The sequence below is a fragment of the Eretmochelys imbricata genome, chromosome 1 (assembly GCF_965152235.1).
Source record: "Eretmochelys imbricata isolate rEreImb1 chromosome 1, rEreImb1.hap1, whole genome shotgun sequence".
Taxonomy (NCBI): domain Eukaryota; kingdom Metazoa; phylum Chordata; order Testudines; family Cheloniidae; genus Eretmochelys; species Eretmochelys imbricata.
Window position 1 is genome coordinate 223,721,775 of NC_135572.1, and position 18,780 is coordinate 223,740,554.

At 49.2% G+C, this 18,780-nt stretch overlaps 2 protein-coding genes across 2 annotated transcripts in view; one reads left to right on the plus strand and one right to left on the minus strand.

The window, feature by feature from the left end:
* LOC144258061 (scavenger receptor cysteine-rich type 1 protein M130-like) overlaps window positions 1-7,459 on the minus strand; it is a 57,664-nt gene extending 50,205 nt beyond the window's left edge. Inside the window, exons 1-3 of the mRNA XM_077806390.1 lie at window positions 7,385-7,459; window positions 4,204-4,396; window positions 811-1,125 (exon numbers count right to left, since the gene is read on the minus strand). Of these exons, the coding sequence (XP_077662516.1) occupies window positions 811-1,125; window positions 4,204-4,396; window positions 7,385-7,459 (583 nt within the window). The remainder of the gene's footprint in view (window positions 1-810; window positions 1,126-4,203; window positions 4,397-7,384) is intronic.
* Window positions 1-18,780, plus strand: part of LOC144269822 (scavenger receptor cysteine-rich type 1 protein M130-like) — a 547,202-nt gene that overhangs the window by 226,572 nt on the left and 301,850 nt on the right. The window lies entirely within an intron of this gene.

Here is an 18,780-nt window from a genome sequence, read left to right on the forward strand (position 1 = left end):
GTGAGGTGCAAGGGTTGGGAGGATTTTGGGGGGAAAGACGTGTCCAAACTACGTTTTCTCAGGAACCCAGATAAAGTTTGGCGGTGGCAGTGGAAGTCCAAGGGTAAAATAGTTTGTACCTTGGGGAAGTTTTAACCTAAGCTGGTAAAAATAAGCTTAGGAGGTTTTCATGCAGGTCCCCACATCTGTACCCTAGAGTTCAGAGTGGGGAAGGAACCTTGACACAAGCCCAGAGCTTCGGCTGCAGCGACAAGAACAGGCCCAGCAGGGAATGGGGGTGAGGCTGCCAGGCTCCCACCTTTGGCTCCTCCCATTATGCAAAGGAGCTCCTCTCTGCACTTGTGCATTTCAGGTATAGAAACAGTGGAAATAAGGATGGTGCAGCTCAGTCAGTTACATCTCAGCTGAGACACTGAAGCTGCAGAGCTCACTGCACACGGGAAACCCAGAATGAAACCCCTCTGGCTCCTATCCCAGCTCCAGCAGCCACAGGAAGGGTCACATCTGCTGCTCCCCTGGGGAGACACTGGGCTTCTATACACAGGCACCTACCAGCACAGACCTGCTAATGGGGCTTCGACCCACCCCACCCTTACTCCATGACAGCTGCCTGACCTGCCCAGAGGATGGCACATCCTTCTCATCCCCAGTCTACCCAGGGGAGCTCAGGGAGAGACTGGTCAGCTCCACACAGACCTCAGTGCAGGGCACCCTCCAGCTCTGAGTCTCCAGGAATGTCACACACTTTGGATTCAGTCCCTTCTCCCTCACAGGGAGTTTCCTACAGGGGCAGGTTGGCAGAGTTCTTACCTGAGCAGATCACTCCGGTATCAAAAGAATGAGGGCACTGGAGTGCACCCCATCCTATATGACTGCAGTTCCAGAGAGCTGACTCGTCACCATCACAATCAGGTACAATCAGCCAAATTGTTCCAGATCCTTCTCCAAAATGAGCATTACCAAGGGCACTGACAGCAGATCCACATCCCAGCTGCTTACAAACCACCTCAGCATCTTCCATGTCCCAGGCATTATCACACACCGTCCCCCACCGATCCTGGTGTTTAACCTCCACTCTCCCGGCACAGGGGCTGCTTCCATTCACCAGCCTCAGCTCATCAGCACCTTCAAAGAGACACAGAGCAGAGTTGCAGACAGAGCAGAGCCCATCCCCTCTGGCTTGGACAGTATCACACAAGGGCCCTGGGTTTTACTCCCTGATCCCCCAGTCAGGCTTGTCACTGGGGAGGCAGCATGAGGTATCTCCTCCCCTCTGAGTTCTCTGGGCTGGTGAATGCTGAGCACCGTCACTGCTGTGTGATTCACCACCCTCCCTCACCACCCAATCTCCCCATTCCTTTGACCCTTCTCCCCCACCACTCACCTGAAAACATGTTCCCCCACCCAAACTCTCCCTGGCACCAGCTCCTCCAACCATCTCCAACAACCTCTCCTGCCTGGAAAGGAGTGTGGTGTATTGAAAACTGTTAAAATGCCAACCTGCTGCCACTTTAAGAGGAAGGGACTTCCTGGTCCTGTTTGCAGGCTAGGGACGGAGTGCTTTCTAAGGAAGTGGCAACCTTCCAGAAAGAGTATTTCATATATTTATCTAACTTCTCTGTGTTTCTGCTGTGAACATAACATGGAGAGCCAGACATATCCCACTATCCTGCTCTCCCTCCCCTCACACTTGCTGCTGCTCTGCCCATTCAGTGCCACCCCAGCACACACACATAGAGCCCACCTGCCACTCAGTGCTACTTGCCTTCCTCCTCTGTCTGAGTTACTGTTCCTCCCAGACCCCTCCCATTCTACCTGCTTCAAATTTTTAAATGTTTTCTCAGAAGGAATTAGAGAAAATGTTTTTCCCCATCTGCATTTACCTGCTGGTTACAAAGTGTAAGTGCAGATTCATCTGTGATGACTATTTTATACCCAGTTTTTATAAAGCACATTCTCTTTCCAGGAACAGGGGCTGTAACTCCATCCTGGGGGGCAGGGGACATCAGAACCCTCAGAGCAGAGAGCTCCTGCTAGCTGCAGTTACAGCTGTATAGTGATGGGAAGCTGTGGGGAGGGGGGCACTGTTCCATACAATCTCATGGTGAAAACAAACCCCTTCCCCAGAGCACAGTGACTATTATGGGAAGTCCAGGAGCTCTGGACCCACCTCCACATCCCTCTTGTTCAGTGGTCTCAAATTTGTGTACTAGTGACCCCTTGTTGAAGGGATTCATTCTGCAACACTGAGTCACATTAAGAAACTTGGTGTCTCCTCTGACCCTTCCCCGCTCTGTAGGAACCCATGTGTCCGGCTTGGAACAAAAGAGTTGACTTTGATCGTTTTAATTTATGTAAAGGTTTTTTCTGTCTGGTGAATTTTACTTCCACTTTCTCTCTCCACCCTCAATCACACAGGTAGGTATCGTTCCCATTTTACAGAAAGGGAACCTGAGGCAGTGAGAAATGAAATGAGATGCCCCAAGGTCACACACTCAATCTGTGGCAGAGACAAGAACAGACACTAATCGCCGGATTCCCAGTGCAGGGTTTTCACCATAGAACCATCTGTAAGTTACACAGAGGGCACAGGTTGTGCACTCATCTATTCCATGGTGTCCTCGCCACAGCAGTGACTGGGGGTTTATTGTTATGATTTCCTCTAAGTGCCATTCCCAGAAGGGCATATCCACTGCAGCATGTTTGCTCTCTGGTTTCAGCAGCCACCATCATGTTACACCTGCCTCTTGCTCTTTGTGGCCCAAACCAGCAAAGGCCATTAGTCACGGGGCAACAATTTCACAAAACCGTTTCTCTTCGGCTGCAATTTTTTTTTGTTTTGTTTTTCTAAAGTTTTAACAATCAAAGATGAAACCATTAACCTGCTGAAGTGTCGGTTTCACCACTGTGAGACATTTGGTGGAACCAGAATCCAGCCCGTTTGTAGGTGTCCATTTGTAGATTTGTAAAGTGCCCCATTATTGAGGAAAGGTGGCAGGGAGTTCAGCAGCCATTCTAAGCTGCATTTAAATCCAGCTGATAAACATTCTCATGGACTGTTGGGTTATGAGCTTTCAACTGGAAACAAGTGTGAAGGGGACATTCCTGTTCCACATGGAGTCAAATTTAAAGACAAGAAAAGGAAGGCTGAAACCAGCCTCTCTTATTACTCTGAGCAGACTCTTGACCAGTGGAGTCCACGGCTGCCTTCTCTTCCTGCAGGGTACGAGTTCCACCCATTGTAGGTAATGGGAATCACTCCACACTGCAGAGAGAATAGGGCCCCATGGTTTCACATGGTGTGTGCCATGGAGATTTGGTTACCCAGGAATCCCAGTGGAATTCTCTGTGTTTTCATTCTGATAAAGGTCAGTTTTGTCATGAGATCAAACTCAGCATCTTCTGTGTAACTTTCTTGGGAAGTTCAGGTACAAACCCCCACTTCAGAAAATGTCCTTGCTCTGGAATCCTCAGCACCTACCCTCCAAGGCACAGAGACGTTGCAGAGCTATCTGTGATCTCTACATACCAGCTGTGGTACCGCAGTTTGTCTCTAGCTAAATATTTGAGGTTTCTAAAATCTGACTTTCATCTTTAGCTTCACCTGTTCACACTGCAGCTACAGAACAGCAGCGTCTCAGACTGCAGCAACTCACAGAAACAGGCTGCTACTGAACAGTTCAGTGTCCTGACAAGTGCATCATTCAAACCCTGCTGAAGTTGGCCTGGCACGTTGGACGCACACAGGACAGCAGTGTTATTTTAAATGGCATGGAGTGTATATCTAGAATTATTCACAGGTTCCATACACAGGCACAGAGCTGGATGGGCGATGAGGCTGGAAATCATAATATAGAAGCCCACTCTGCTGTTCTTCTGATTAGTTATCAGGAATTTCTCAGCACTGAAGCCATTAGTTCACTAAAAGCAACTCTGGGCTCACAGTGCTACAAGACTGGGGTATTTTATAAAGCACACAGACTGTGACAGGGTGAAATCTATGATTATTGCAAATATATAAACCTCCTCTCTCAGAATAACCAATGGGAGATAATCAGAAACACAAATTTACTTTAACCCCAAATGCCTGCTTTCCATTTGCTTCACTGACTTCTGGAATAAAACACCATTTCTAGTGGATTAAAACCTTCTTCCTACTTCTCATCTGCCCAGCTCATCCAGTGAAATAAAGCAGGCACTTACCCGTGGTGTCCTGAAGAAAGAGGAGAAGCCAAAGCAGCTGAGCGGAGAGATGTCCCTTCATTGCCAGACGAACCTGCCGTCCCCTCCTGACACTGCACAGCCAGCACGGAAACACTCTGCCAGGGCTCCTCTGTCTGACAAGTGACAACAAAGCAGTGGAAGGGAAATATGTAGATGCAGATGCTGGCATCAGCTGCCAGAAGGAACCAATAGAAACAATAATCACCTTTTTAGACATTATCAGAGAGTTTATCTAAATTTTTATGCTGCTAAAACATCCAATACAATTCTAAAACTCCAGCTGTTACCATATATGAGTGACGAGTCCGCTTCTGATGTCATCTTTGCTTCAGTCTCGGATAATCATGTAACCGCCCTCCTTGGTGCAGGGCAGAACTGTGTGAAAAATGATTCTGTCTGATTAGTCAAATAACTCTAGAGCCTAGAATGCTGCTAATTTGACAAACTAATTATGAAAACAAATGTGGAAAAAAAGAAACCTCTAAAATTGAACCCCACAGAGCTGTGTGTGTGTCCAATTGTAGCTAGGCCACTAAAACCACAGTTGGGATGTTACCACTGGGGTCAGCTGTATCCAAAGAAGAAAGGACCAATCCCTGCTCCCTTTGTGGAATCCAGACTTCTCAGGGCTTCCTGAATGGCAGTGGTATATTAGTGGTAGGAGTGTGTCATGGAACTTCCTTCTTCAGAGGTGACCATCAGTGGCAGCAGAGTCTCAGAGGGCTTCCTGTTCACCGTGTCAGAGCTTGTTCTTAACACTGACTGACTAGGTTCTGAGTAAAAAGAAAAGGAGTACTTGTGGCACCTTAGAGACTAACCAATTTATTTGAGCATGAGCTTTCGTGAGCTACAGCTCAGTGACCATCTCGCATACCGTAGAGTAGATAGCAACCCACTCCAGGACTCTCTGCCCAGGCCAGTGCTAGGACTGCCCTGTGTGGTAACTCCAGGCAGCACAGGCTGCATTAGTCAGTCTGGGAGCAAGAGAGAATAGCAGGGTCCTGGCCATTTCCATCCGTCTGAATAGAGAATCTCCACAATAGTCCGTGCAGCTGAAACCCGTCTCTTCTCTACAGTGAAGAGCAGCACATTGGCCGTAAGACACAAGCTTTCCAGAAGACAGCAGCAAGTTAACCAGGAAAACAACATAGCCGACATCAAGTGGAAAAGCAGCTGGGAGAGGGGGCAATCAAAGGTAAAATCCAGCTTGAAGGAGCCGTGTGTAGGTGTGTGTTAGAACAGGCCTAACATTCATTTAGAATGGAATTTGAAATCAGCACATTGCAGCAATTGTGGTACCAAACAGAAAGGTGTCATAGAATCATAGAATATCAGGGTTGGAAGGGACCTCAGGAGGTCATCTAGTCCAACCCCCTGCTCAAAGCAGGACCAATCCCCAATTAAATCATCCCAGCCAGGGCTTTGTCAAGCCAGACCTTAGAAACTTCTAAGGAAGGAGATTCTACCACCTCCCTAGGTAACGCATTCCAGTGTTTCACCACCCTCCTAGTGAAAAAGTTTTTCCTAATATCCAACCTAAACCTCTCCCACTGCAACTTGAGACCATTACTCCTTGTTCTGTCATCAGCTACCACTGAGAATAGTCTAGAACCATCCTCTCTGGAACCACCTCGCAGGTAGTTGAAAGCAGCTGTCAAAACCCCCTCATTCTTCTCTTCTGCAGACTAAACAATCCCAGTTCCCTCAGCCTCTCCTCATAAGTCATGTGTTCCAGTCCCCTCATCATTTTTGTTGCCCTTCGCTGGACTCTCTCCAATTTATCCACATCCTTCTTGTAGTGTGGGGCCCAAAACTGGACACAGTACTCCAGTTGAGGCCTCACACCAATGTCGAATAGCGGGGGACGATCACGTCCCTCGATCTGCTCGCTATGCCCCTACTTATACATCCCAAAATGCCATTGGCCTTCTTGGCAACAAGGGCACACTGTTGATTCATATCCAGCTTCTCGTCCACTGTCACCCCTAAGTCCTTTTCCGCAGAACTGCTGCCTAGCCATTTGGTCCCTAGGCTGTAGCTGTGCATTGGGTTCTTCCGTCCTAAGTGCAGGACCCTGCACTTATCCTTATTGAACCTCATCAGATTTCTTTTGGCCCAATCCTCCTATTTGTCTCGGTCCCTCTGTATCCTATCCCTACCCTCCAGCGTATCTACCACTCCTCCCAGTTTAGTATCATCCGCAAATTTGCTGAGAGTGCAATCCACACCATCCTCCAGATCACTTATGAAGATATTGAACAAAACCGGCCCCAGGACCAACCCCTGGGGCACTCCACTTGACACCGGCTGCCAACTAGACATGGAGCCATTGATCACTACCCGTTGAGCCCGACAATCTAGCTAACTTTCTACCCACCTTATAGTGCCTTCATCCAGCCCATACTTCTTTAACTTGCTGACAAGAATACTGTGGGAGACCGTGTCAAAAGCTTTGCTAAAGTCAAGAAACAATACATCCACTGCTTTCCCTTCATCCACAGAACCAGTAACCTCATCATAGAAGGTGATTAGATTAGTCAGCCATGACCTTCCCTTGGTGAATCCATGCAGACTGTTCCTGATCACTTTCCTCTCATGTAAGTGCTTCAGGATTCATTCTTTGAGGACCTGCTCCATGATTTTTCCAGGGACTGAGGTGAGGCTGACTGGCCTGTAGTTCCCAGGATCCTCCTTCTTCCCTTTTTTAAAGATTGGCACTACATTAGCCTTTTTCCAGTCATCTGGGACTTCCCCCATTCGCCACGAGTTTTCAAAGATAATGGCCAATGGCTCTGCAATCACAGCCGCCAATTCCTTTAGCACTCTCAGATGTAACTCGTCCGGCCCCATGGACTTGTGCACGTCCAGCTTTTCTAAATAGTCCCTAACCACCTCTTTCTCCACAGAAGGAACCAATAGAAAATATAATCCTTGTGCTGCTCAGTGCAGTAGTCTGGGGGCTGACCTTGTTTGTGAAGACAGAGGCAAAAAAAGCATTGAGTACATTAGCTTTTTCCACATCCTCTGTCACGAGTTTGCCTCCCTCATTCAGTAAGGGGCCCACAATTTCCTTGACTTTCTTCTTGTTGCTAACATACCTTTCTTGTCCTTGTAGGAAACAGCTCTAACGCAGGCATCTCTGGCACTTTGCCACCCCTACCTCATGAAGGCCAAACTGCCACAGTGTGAGCTCCTTGGCAACGAACAACAAGGTGTTTCCCCAGACAGACGCCATCTTGGTGAGTGGCGAGAACTCAGAATCAGCACAGGAAGTTCTCTCTCATCTGTCCAGAGAGTGGCAAAGACCAGGAACCATGCGGCAGCTACCCCAGCTCTGCCTTAACTACAATCCTTGTCAGCGGCTCACCATGCCAGGGCCAGTACAGCACAGTGCAGCCCCTGACCCTGAATAACCAGAACACAGGTCAGAGAATTGAAGAACTGACTGATAATGGAAGAAGGTGCTGGCAACGTTACCGGGAGGGGGGGTGAGCTCTCCTTGACACAGATGACTGGTTTTTCTGCCCCAGGAGGTGGACAAGTGGGGCAGGCTGCCAATCAAAGGCTCAAATTCACTAGGTGTTTGGAGCTTTTCATGTTATCTGGAGACTGGGCCCCACCTCATCAAAATCCCATCACCAGGGGCAGTTTGCCAGAGCTGGCAGCGCTGTGACAGCTGCTCCAAGGCCGTCCCCTTCAGAACAGGTGTCATAGAATCATAGAATATCAGGGTCGGAAGGGACCTCAGGAGGTCATCTAGTCCAACCCCCTGCTCAAAGCAGGACCAATCCCCAACTAAATCATCCCAGCCAGGGCTTTGTCAAGCCTGACCTTAAAAACTAAGGAAGGAGATGCCACCACCTCCCTAGGTAACGCATTCCAGTGTTTCACCATCCTCTTAGTGAAAAACTTTTTCCTAATATCCAACCTCAGCCTCCCCCACTGCAACTTGAGACCATTACTCCTTGTTCTGTGATCTGCTAACACTGAGAACAGTCTAGATCCATCCTCTTTGGAACCGCCTTTCAGGTAGTTGAAAGCAGCTATCAAATCCCCCCTCATTCTTCTCTTCCGCAGACTAAACAAGCCCAGTTCCCTCCGCCTCTCCTCATAAGTCATGTGTTCCAGTCCCCTCATCATTTTTGTTGCCCTCCGCTGGACATTTTCCAATTTTTCCACATCCTTCTTGTAGTGTGGGGCCCAAAACTGGACACAGTACTCCAGATGAGGCCTCACCAATGTCAAATAGAGGGGAACAATCACATCCCTCAATCTGCTGGCAATGCCCCTACTTATACATCCCAAAATGCCATTGGCCTTCTTGGCAAGAAGGACACACTGTTGACTCATATCCAGCTTCTCATCCACTGTAACCCCAGGTCCTTTTCTGCAGAACTGTTGCCTAACCATTCGGTCCCTAGTCTGCAGCAGTGCATGGGATTCTTCCGTCCTAAGTGCAGGACTCTGCACTTCTCCTTGTTGAACCTCATCAGATTTCTTTTGGCCCAATCCTCTAATTTGTCTAGGGCCCTCTGTATCCTATCCCTACCCTCCAGCGTATCTACCTCTCCTCCCAGTTTAGTGTCATCTGCAAACTTGCTGAGGGTGCAATCCACACTATTCTCCAGATCATTTATGAAGATATTGAAGAAAACCAGCCCCAGGACAGATCCTTGGGGCACTCCACTTGATTCCAGCTGCCAACTAGACATGGAGCCATTGATCACTACCCATTGAGCCCGACAATCTAGCCAGCTTTCTATTCACCTTATAGTCCATTCAACCAGCCCATACTTCTTTAACTTGCTGGCAAGAATACTGTGGGAGACCGTGTCAAAAGCTTTGCTAAAGTCAAGGAACAACACATCCACTGCTTTCCCCTCATCCACAGAGCCAGTTATCTCGTCATAGAAGGCAATTACGTTAGTTAGGCATGACGTGCCCTTGGTGAATCCATGCTGACTGTTCCTGATCACTTTCCTCTCCTCTAAGTGCTTCAGAATTGATTCCTTGAGGACCTGCTCCATGATTTTTCCAGGGACTGAGGTGAGGCTGACTGGCCTGTAGTTCCCCGGATCCTCCTTCTTCCCTTTTTTTAAAGATGAGCACTACATTAGTCTTTTCCCAGTCTCCCGGGACTTCCCCCCATCGCCATGAGTTTTCAAAGATAATGGCCAATGGCTCTGCAGTCACATCCGCCAACTCCTTTAGCACTCTCAGATGCAGCGCATCTGGCCCCATGGACTTGTGCTCATCCAGCTTTTCTAAATAGTCCCGAACCACTTCTTTCTCCACAGAGGGCTGGTCACCTCCTCCCCATGCTGTGCTGCCCAGTGCAGTAGTCTGGGAGCTGACCTTGTTTGTGAAGACAGAGACAAAAAAAGCATTGAGTACATTAGCTTTTTCCACATCCTCTGTCACGAGGTTGCTTCCCTCATTCAGTAAGGGGCCCACAATTTCCTTGACTTTCTTCTTGTTGCTAACATACCTGAAGAAACCCTCCTTGTTCTTCTTAACATCTCTTGCTGCAACTCCAGGTGTGATTTGGCCTTCCTGATTTCACTCCTGGATGCAGCTCTCTGCTCAAAGCCTGGGGTCTGAAATGGGGCCAGCAGAGCTCCCTACCCGAGGGAAGCTGGGGCAGAAGCCCGAGGAGTGGGGAAGGCGAGCCTGTGGCTGGGAGATGAGAGGATGGGATCAGAAGTCTGGACATGAGGGGTAGCTGTGGAGACCTCAGAAAGAGCCATGTGGGCTAGTGAGGTCCTGCCCCTGTGTAGCTGGGAGGGGCTTGATGAAGCAGGTGGGAGAGCTCTGCTGTGAAGGTGAAGAAGGGGATACATTTCAGTGGTATAACTGACCCAAGGCAGGGGTCCTTAACCACCCAGTCTTGGGTGTGAGCACTTATGGAACTGAAAGAGGGGAAACTGAGGCAGGATGGCCACATTTCCATACCATGGGGGCCTGTGCCATACTGCACCCTGTGGTACTACTGATCTGGGGTTAGAAGTTGGGAGAGAAGTCCTGAAACCTCCTAAATCCCAGTGCCAGAAAGCACAGAATATCCATAGGGTCCTGCTACTTGGCTTTCATGACTTATACTGAGTTTAGGGTATGACTTAAACCAGGAAGTGTCTTGGCTTTGCCCCACATGGAGAATGCATGTGTGTATGTTGGGGGTGGGGGAGTAATAAAAATTGTGCTTCTGTCCCTGTGACTAGGTGCTGTAACCATTTCCTGTTGTTAGAATTTCCTATTTACTCCTTTACAGTGATATATTTTACTACTTGCCTTGATTTGCTCCCCCGCAGAAAGAGAAGAACCTTTCCTGAAAGCCCTGTTAGTCTCAGTTTATTTCACAGTATGGAAAACACCAAAGGGATCAGTATGGAGTCCCGAAGAGAGACAGGCACAGTGTGGGGTCCATGCTGTTCCCCCAGCCTGGCCAAGCAGAGAGGAAGGCAGGGAAACTCCTCCCATTTGAAGGTGCAGACCACAGAAAGGAGAACTGGACCATCTCCCCAACACTCACAGCACAGGAGGGCCAGGGAGCAGGAGGCTGAGGGAATGCAGCAGCACCACCTTCATTGTGACCCCTGAGACGTTCCTATGCTTGACTCCTCGTTTTTGGTCTCTGCTGCTCATGGGGGAGTAACTGAGGCTGGAGGGGGCAGATCCTCTCCCTGTGTCACCATCACCCTGTAATCCTTCAGTGATTTCACTGCACAAGAAACTCCCACCAGGTGCAGGGCTCAGTAAAAGAGCCGCACTGGAACTTCTGAGTCCATTTCTTATTTGGTAGTTCCAAACTCCTGGCCAGGAGTCTGGAGGGCCATGGTCTCCAGGACATTGCAGCACTCTGGTGGGAGTCAGTTCCAGTTCTCTCTCAATCACGGTGTAGTGCGGGGAGGGGACACATGGTGCCAGTAGCTCTCAGTTTGGCTCAGGCCTGGCTGTGTTGTGCTCCCCAGCCCAGCTGGGAGGCTGAAGCAGCAGGATCTTTGCTGATGGGCTGGAACTATCAGCCTCAGTACAGTACAGGAGAACATGGTCATGATCCTGTCCTCCCGCTCCGGGAACAGGGATCACCACTAGAGGGCAATGTAGGAAAGCAGCCTCAGTGGCTTCCCGGGGCACACACTCCCGTTGGTGCACTGCCTCTGCTCCTAAAGCCCAGAACAGGCTGACCCGGCTCTGAGTTGAGCACTCAGTATCACTGTGAGGCAAACCCACAGCCAGACCAAGGCTTCTCACTCAGCTGCACTGACTCACCGCAGGCCATTTAGTGCAGAGCAGGTCCACTGCTCTATCTGGGTATTTATTTTTCCCCCACTGATCCCTCCACACTTGAGAATAGGGTTGCTCTCAAGAGCAGGAGGGCTGACAGTTTGCGGAGGTGTGGGGAGTCTCTCCGGTGCATTTCCCTATAGGAGAGGGCACTGGTGCTCAACCAAATTGATCCTGTCCATGCTCTGGAACAGGCTCAACATCCTGACCCCGTCCCGGGCACCCTGGCTGGTCTACAGAATAAAATATTGGAGTTCTTCTGGCCTGGGTTGTGCTGGGTCTCTCCAGTTATCCTGAGCCTCTCCCCAGATGAGGGAAGACAGGGTCTGCTCTTCCTCCGCAGTCAGGTCCATTTCTTCCACCTCCAGGCCCTGCACAGGCTCCTTTCTGGTGCAGGTAGTCTGGCATAGAGCATGCTAGCGCATGCCTTTGTCTGACCCCTCCGAGATCTCCCATACAATTGAAAGCTCTTCTATCTCCACGTAAGGGTTCTCCCGCGAGACCTCTGTGAGTTGCTGGTCTTTTACCAGGACCTCCTCAGGACCTAGAAACTATTCTTTGCGACCAGGTCCGTGGCTGCCGCTACTACAAAATCACTACCTAGGTGTGCAGGTGGCAGAGTCCCCCTCGGTACACCAGAGGCTGGTCCCAGCTGGTGCAACCAGGATCCCCTGGATTATGACCAGATGGACTGGGTGCACCCCTGTGGTGCTCAACCGGCGCATGGGGTTCTCCACTGCACACAGTTCTTGTTGCATCCTCCAGGAGGTGAGGGCAGCCCTACCACCCACCTCTTGAGTTTTCCTTGAGTGGGTCCTGTCGCAGGCTTCTCCATGTCTGCCCCTCACCCATGGCCCTTCAGACCTTACCACTGGCCACCTGCCCCATAAGTATCCCAGGCCACCCTCTATGTACCATGTTAGATGGCTGTGAGATATGCAACTAATCTGTCTCTGAACAGCACGCAGAAAACAACTATGCACTCATGCTCCTCACCCTTCATTTCCTTACCCTTGTGTCCTGCCTTGACACCAAGTGGTGGGTGTGATGGGTTCCCCCTGGGGTTCCACCTGGAACTGGGGTATCACTGAGCCCTCTGACCACCAGCCTGGGCACCCTCTCACACTGTACTTCCATGACAAGGTGCAAAGCCTTCCAGCCTTCACTTTTATGAGCATACATACAGGTAGAGACACACTCAGCTACAGTTACATGCAGGCTCTGTGACCAGCCCCTGCATAGGAAGGCTACAGCTAAGGCTACTTCAAGCTCCTCATGCACGCACCCTCTCTGGAGTGTAAACCCAAAATTATGCCTTCTTACCCTGCACTGGGAACTGTACAGGGTAAGCTCATAAAATTTGCCCCCTCCATCAATGTGGAGAGCAATATGCAACAGCCTTTGCCCCTGGGTTATGATTCCCACACACTTCACTCCAACTCACTGGTTTCAATAATGCAAAAATAAATTTATTAACAACAAAAGATAGACTTTAAGTGATTATAAGTGATAGCAAACAGATCAAAGCATAATACCTAGCAAATAAACAAAAAACGCAGACTAACCTTAATATACTAAATAGATTGGATATGAATAGTAGATTCCCACCCTAAGAGATTATACAATCAGGCTGCAGTTTCTTAATGGGCAAGCTGCACTTGCTTTACAGCTTGGAATCCCAGGTGTTTCATTCACAGGGTAAAAATCCCTTTAGCCTGGGTCCAGCACTTCCCACAGTTCAGCCTTTGTTCTTCAGGTGTTACCAGGAATATTCTTGTGTGGGGGATGAAGAACACCAGATGATGTCACTCCCTGCCTTATGTAGCTTTTGTATATGGCAGGATCCCTTGGTTCCCAAAGCTTGGTTCCCAGACGAGTCTTGGAAAAATAATGATATCCCGAGATGGAGTCAAGAGACTTGTGGTCTCATCACATGTCCTCCTAGAGTCATAGCAGCCATTACTTACAGGCTGTCTTTGGCACTCACAGGAAGACTCACGGGTTGGGGGATAAGCTTCTCCTAAGACTTACTGTTTTTTCCTAATGGCCCATCCCATGATCCTTCCCACCCACTACCTAGACTGAAAGCATCTTGTCCAGTGGGCGTTATTAAGGTGTAACTACTTTTGAAATACAGATACATAGTCCATATTCATAACTTTAGATACAAAAATGATACATGCATACAAATAGGATAATCATATTAGCAAATCATAACTTTTCCAATGACATCTCACATCACCTGTTTTGCATAAACAATCATAATCTCCTAGCAAAATCACTGCAAAAAATATGGGGTGCAGTGTCACAGTGGGACCTCCTATCACCCAAGGAGGGTGGGGAACCCTGGTGGGTCAGTCTGTATTTCACCCTGGTCCCACGGCCTGGTGGGTATATTAGTTGGTGGCTCCTTCAAGGAGCCATGAACGCAGGCGTGTACCTGGCACGGTTTACAACTACCCCCAAAACCTGCTTGTTTTCCAGTGAGGGAGACCCTGATGAACATTTATACTGAGTGCACCAGTTCACAGCCCCTCTTCTGGCTCCTCCAGAACCTCCTCTTCTGATTCTGGCTGAACTTTCCCCCACACTTCGTGATTTATGCACCCCATCCTTGGCCCAACAAAGTCATCAGACCTCCTTGTCAATCTCCGCCTGGCACTGGCCAAGGTGGCCATTCACCAAAAAGTTGGATAGAAGGGGGTGCTCTGCTTCTGTGAGGCCTATTTCCAAACATCCCTCAAGACACGTCTCAGGGCAGAGTTCCTCTGGGAAGCGGGAGCTGTCTGGGGTTCTCTGCTCAGTGTCCCCCTCTGGATCCCTGATTTTATATCTGTGATCCCTGATTTTCATTTGTTGTCCCCTGAAATTATTCGATGCCTGGGTCCAATGAATCCCCCACTTAGGGTGAGGGGAGTTGCCTTTAGATGTGGGCAGGCTTACACCCACCCATTCCCAGTGCTTCAGTGATCCAGCCCTCAGGCATGCTGCAGCAGCCTATCCCTGAGCACGGCATGGGTCAGATGATCCCCTGGCTCAGGTATTTCCCTGACCCTGCCACGGCTGCAAGTTACTCTGTGCGACAGCCCTATGTGGCCAGGAACCTCCTGATGCCTCACCTTGTCACAGACGGGTCCCTAGGCTTCCAGCCTGCCCTTGATCTGATTCCTGTTCTTGTTCCAGCCTTGCCCAAGCATCCTTCCAGCTCACTCCAGCATTGTCTGCGCCTTACTCTGACCTTTTGCTCCAGCCTTGTTACTGACCTGCTCCAGCCCAGCTTCTGCCTCCAGACACTGGGACTGACTCCAGTCTGGCTTCTGCCCTTGAACTGCATCTGCACTCTGACTCCGACACTGATTTGGCTTGTCTATGGACTCTGACATGGGTTCTGACCCACAGCCTGTCCCCAGACCCTGGTTTCAAAAGCGCTGCCTTTAGCTCGGTGCCAACCCTACATCCAGCTTCGACCACCACTCTAACCAACAGGCCTGACTGCCTGCAAGCAGAGTCTGACAATCGACACTAGAGCCCTGGGGTCATTGCAGACTGTTAAACGCCAGTGCCCACCCCAAGCTCTCATTACCAGTTACAGCAATGATCTCACTGGCCTGGAATGGCGTAAAAGAGGAAATATCACATGCCTGTGAGCTCTTGGGGCATAAATGTGGGATGCCCACAATAGGGTCTGAATGGAAACTGGGCACTGGGAGTCAGTGTGTCAGTCCAACAGTGCCCCACCTGGCCAAGCAGGGTGTGGCACCGGCTCCCTCAGCTCAGTGGGGCTGTCAGTCTGTTGCTGCTGCTCAGGAACCTGAAAACCCTCTCGGATCTCAGATCTGTCAGGGGGTTGGTAGGGGAACCCAGGCCCACCCACTTTCCTGGGTCCCAGCTTAAGGCCCTCAAGTTAGACCAGCTTGTCCTGGCCTCAGGCCTCAACCACTTGCAGCTGATGTCCTTGAGCCTATGCAACAGAGTCTTCAGCCACATAGAAATGTGTTTTGTGTTTTGACTTTATGAAATGCTTGTAAAGTGATGCATGCACTTATAATCGCTGTACCCTATGCAATAAGAAGTTACTCACCTTGTGCAGTAAGGATGGTTCTTCGAGATGTGTCCCTTTGCGTGCTCCACTGTAGGTGTGCTTGCATCTCTGCGCTGCTGATCGGAGAACATCAGCAGCAGTGTCCATTGGGCCCGCACATGTGCTGTCTCTCCTCGTGCTGCACCACGAGGCTAGTCAGCGTGCGTGGGGTAACTGTCCTCAGTTCCTTCTCAACCGCAGAGTCATTGACAAGAACTCTGAAATAGAGGGGAGGAGGGTGGGTTGTGGAGCACCCAGAGGGACTGTGGCAGGGTGCTGCTAGAGAGGCCTTAATCAGCTCCTGCCACTCCAGCCCCAATCAGGGTTATTGGATTGGGGCTGGGTAGATAGCTTGATGCTTACCTGGTAACTGACCACACCTGCCAGCCTCGTTATCAGGAGCTACAAGGCTGGGGGGAAGTGAGAGCTGAACGGTGGAGACCAGGAGGGGAAGGTCAGCCTCAGACTGAGGTGGGAGTCTCCTAGTCTGTTGCTGGCCAGGTCTGTGATGGGCAAGCTGTTGTAAAAAGTCTGTCAATAGTTGGAAAGGGGTGGTGGGGACATGATCACAAATAAAGAGCATGGGTGTTGCACCAGCCTGAAGTGTCCCTGAATTCAGGGCTGTCCTTAGGATTTATGGGGCCCTACGCAGTATTATTAAACTGGTGCCCCTATGCCCAACGGCAGCCTGGGCTCACAGCCCAGAGTGAGGAGGAACGAGGCAGCAAAGGATACAAGCCGCCCGGCCCACCTCAAAGCAGCAGAGAGTCACAGTTCCTCACAGAGACCCCCGTACACTCTCCCTCCTGCAGAATGCTGACGCATTCGGCTCTGTGAATACGGTCCCTGCCTAAGGAGACTGCAGTGCGCGCTGGGTGTGCGGGAGCCAACCCGCTCTTACCTGCTGTCATGGGTAGTGAGTGAAGCTGCCACTTGGGGAGGCTAGCTACCCAGCCCCCCTCTTCTGCCTGTGGCCCCACCAATACTCCACCCCTGCTCTGCTCGAGGCCCTGCCCCCCCATTCCAGCCAGGCCTCACCCTCTCCCCACTGTCTCCCTCCTCTCTTCCCTCTCCCTCCCTGCTCACCTCCTTCCAGCCAAATCCCTGAACCCAAATGAAGTAAATGACACTGGAAAAAAAAACACTCTTCTGCAATTTCTTTTGAAAGAAAATGGAGCATGTTTGCCACTGCATGCCAGAAGGTGAAGCCTGGATATGCAGAAAGTACCTAAATAAAAACACTAAATTTGGGAGTAAAAAATGTCAGTCCTGGGTTTTTTGATTTACCTTGAAGTTTGTTAGAGATTTATCTGCAAAAACTCTGTAGTAAGGGCAAGTCAGCTGCCCTGCTGAATACAACATTAAATATTATGGAATACATGATGCAGATCTTCTCGGTTTTACATTTTCTTAATCAGTATTTCTAAGCTGATTTTATCATTTAAATGTACTCCTAAGCCTTCATAAAGTAATCATTCCAGATTGCTACATATTTAACTCACTGAAACAAAGACATTATTTTAAATTAATCAGTCACAGAAGTTTAGTGTGTTCATAACAATGTTCATTGCTTTTCAAAAAACGGAACACTAATTTACTTTGTGTGATCTCCATAACCATAGACATATTTATGAAATGTCACCAACTTTAAAAAATGTGTTTCCAAAGATTTTAGGCATAACAAAGGATTTTATATCTTAATAAGGTACTGATTTTGCTAGAAGGTTCTCTTAAAACTAGTTCATCAAATAGTCCGAAGTAAAGAAAGGGAGACTCAGTTGTCCAGCTATCTGGTAGGAAAGGGGTGTTGTCCCTTTAAAGGCTCTCTTCAACAGGAGGACGAAGGCAGAAGAGATGGACAGAAAGGACAGGAAGACTTGGGAAGCAGTTTTTTGTACTATAGTCATTAAAATTAAAATTGTGTATTTTAGAAATAGGGGGGTCTTTTGAAAGATTTTTATTAAAAATGCTCTGTCTGAAAATCCAAGCATTTAAGCCTAAAGATGAATACTCAGTCTGTGCATCTAAAAATCTATGCAAGGATTTTTTTTATAGATGTGATTTTCTCATCTTCAGCAACACACTAATAAAATATTTTTAAAGCAACTTTTAAACTAAGGTCCTGTAGACTAACATGTTCTGAGTCAACATTACAGTAATGCCCAACTGTTTTTGTCAGTAAATTCAGAAACTGACAGTATATACCTGGGGGTTGGCAAATGGCTGTTAAATGGCTTCATTACCACTTGAACGGCTCTTTAACAGTTTCAATGTTGCACTAAAGGAGGTCTGGCAGGCTGGAAGACTTTTTCACTTTTAAGTACTAGATCCCCTCAGGAGGAAGACTCACCAAGCTGCAGCAGCTAGCTGTGGGATACTGCAGGAAGGGTCAGAACAGTGATAGGAAGAGGCGGAAGGGTGGACGCTAAGATCCAAGGGTGCCCCAAATTTTTGGGTGCCCTACTGAGCCATGTATGGGGCATAAGCCTAAGGACGGTCCTGCCTGAGTCTCTGAGAAGAGGGAGAGCAGGGCTGAACCAGAGGGGCACGGCGTGTGCCCCATTACATGGACACACATCTCAAAGAGACATTGTTACTGAACAAGGTGAGTAACTTCTTCTTTGAATAGTCTCCCTATGGGTGTTTCACTGTAGGTGACTCCCAAGCAGTCCCCATGTGGGGGGCTGAAACTTCGGAGTCGGGTCAGTTACAGATGATAGTTCTGTGAAGCTGAAAATGGCATCGGAGGCAGAGTCTCCAGCGATCGCATGGAGTTCTGCGAAGGTGTGGACTGACACCAATTGTTGCCACTCTGCAGATCTCTAAGACAGGGACATTCTTGAAGAAGGAGAGAGATGAGAAGATAAACCTTGTGGACTGTTTATGAATAGTATCCAGAGGGGTCCTATTGCAAACTTGGAAGTGAATAGGGGACTGCAAACAGGGGAGTTTGAGAGGGAGTTAATGGGAGGGAGATGTAATGTCATCGTTATGGTTAGGAAGGGCCGTATCACCAGTGCCAATGCTGCTCCTATCTCCTCCACCTGCGCCTGTATCCAGACAGACAACCTAACCATGGGAGCTTCTATCCAGATCCTCGGGTGGATTTGCAGAGACGGTGGCCTGCATTTCCCACTCACAGAAAGCCAGGTTGGAGAGACCATCCAGTGTGAAAGGTGCCTGGTGGTGGA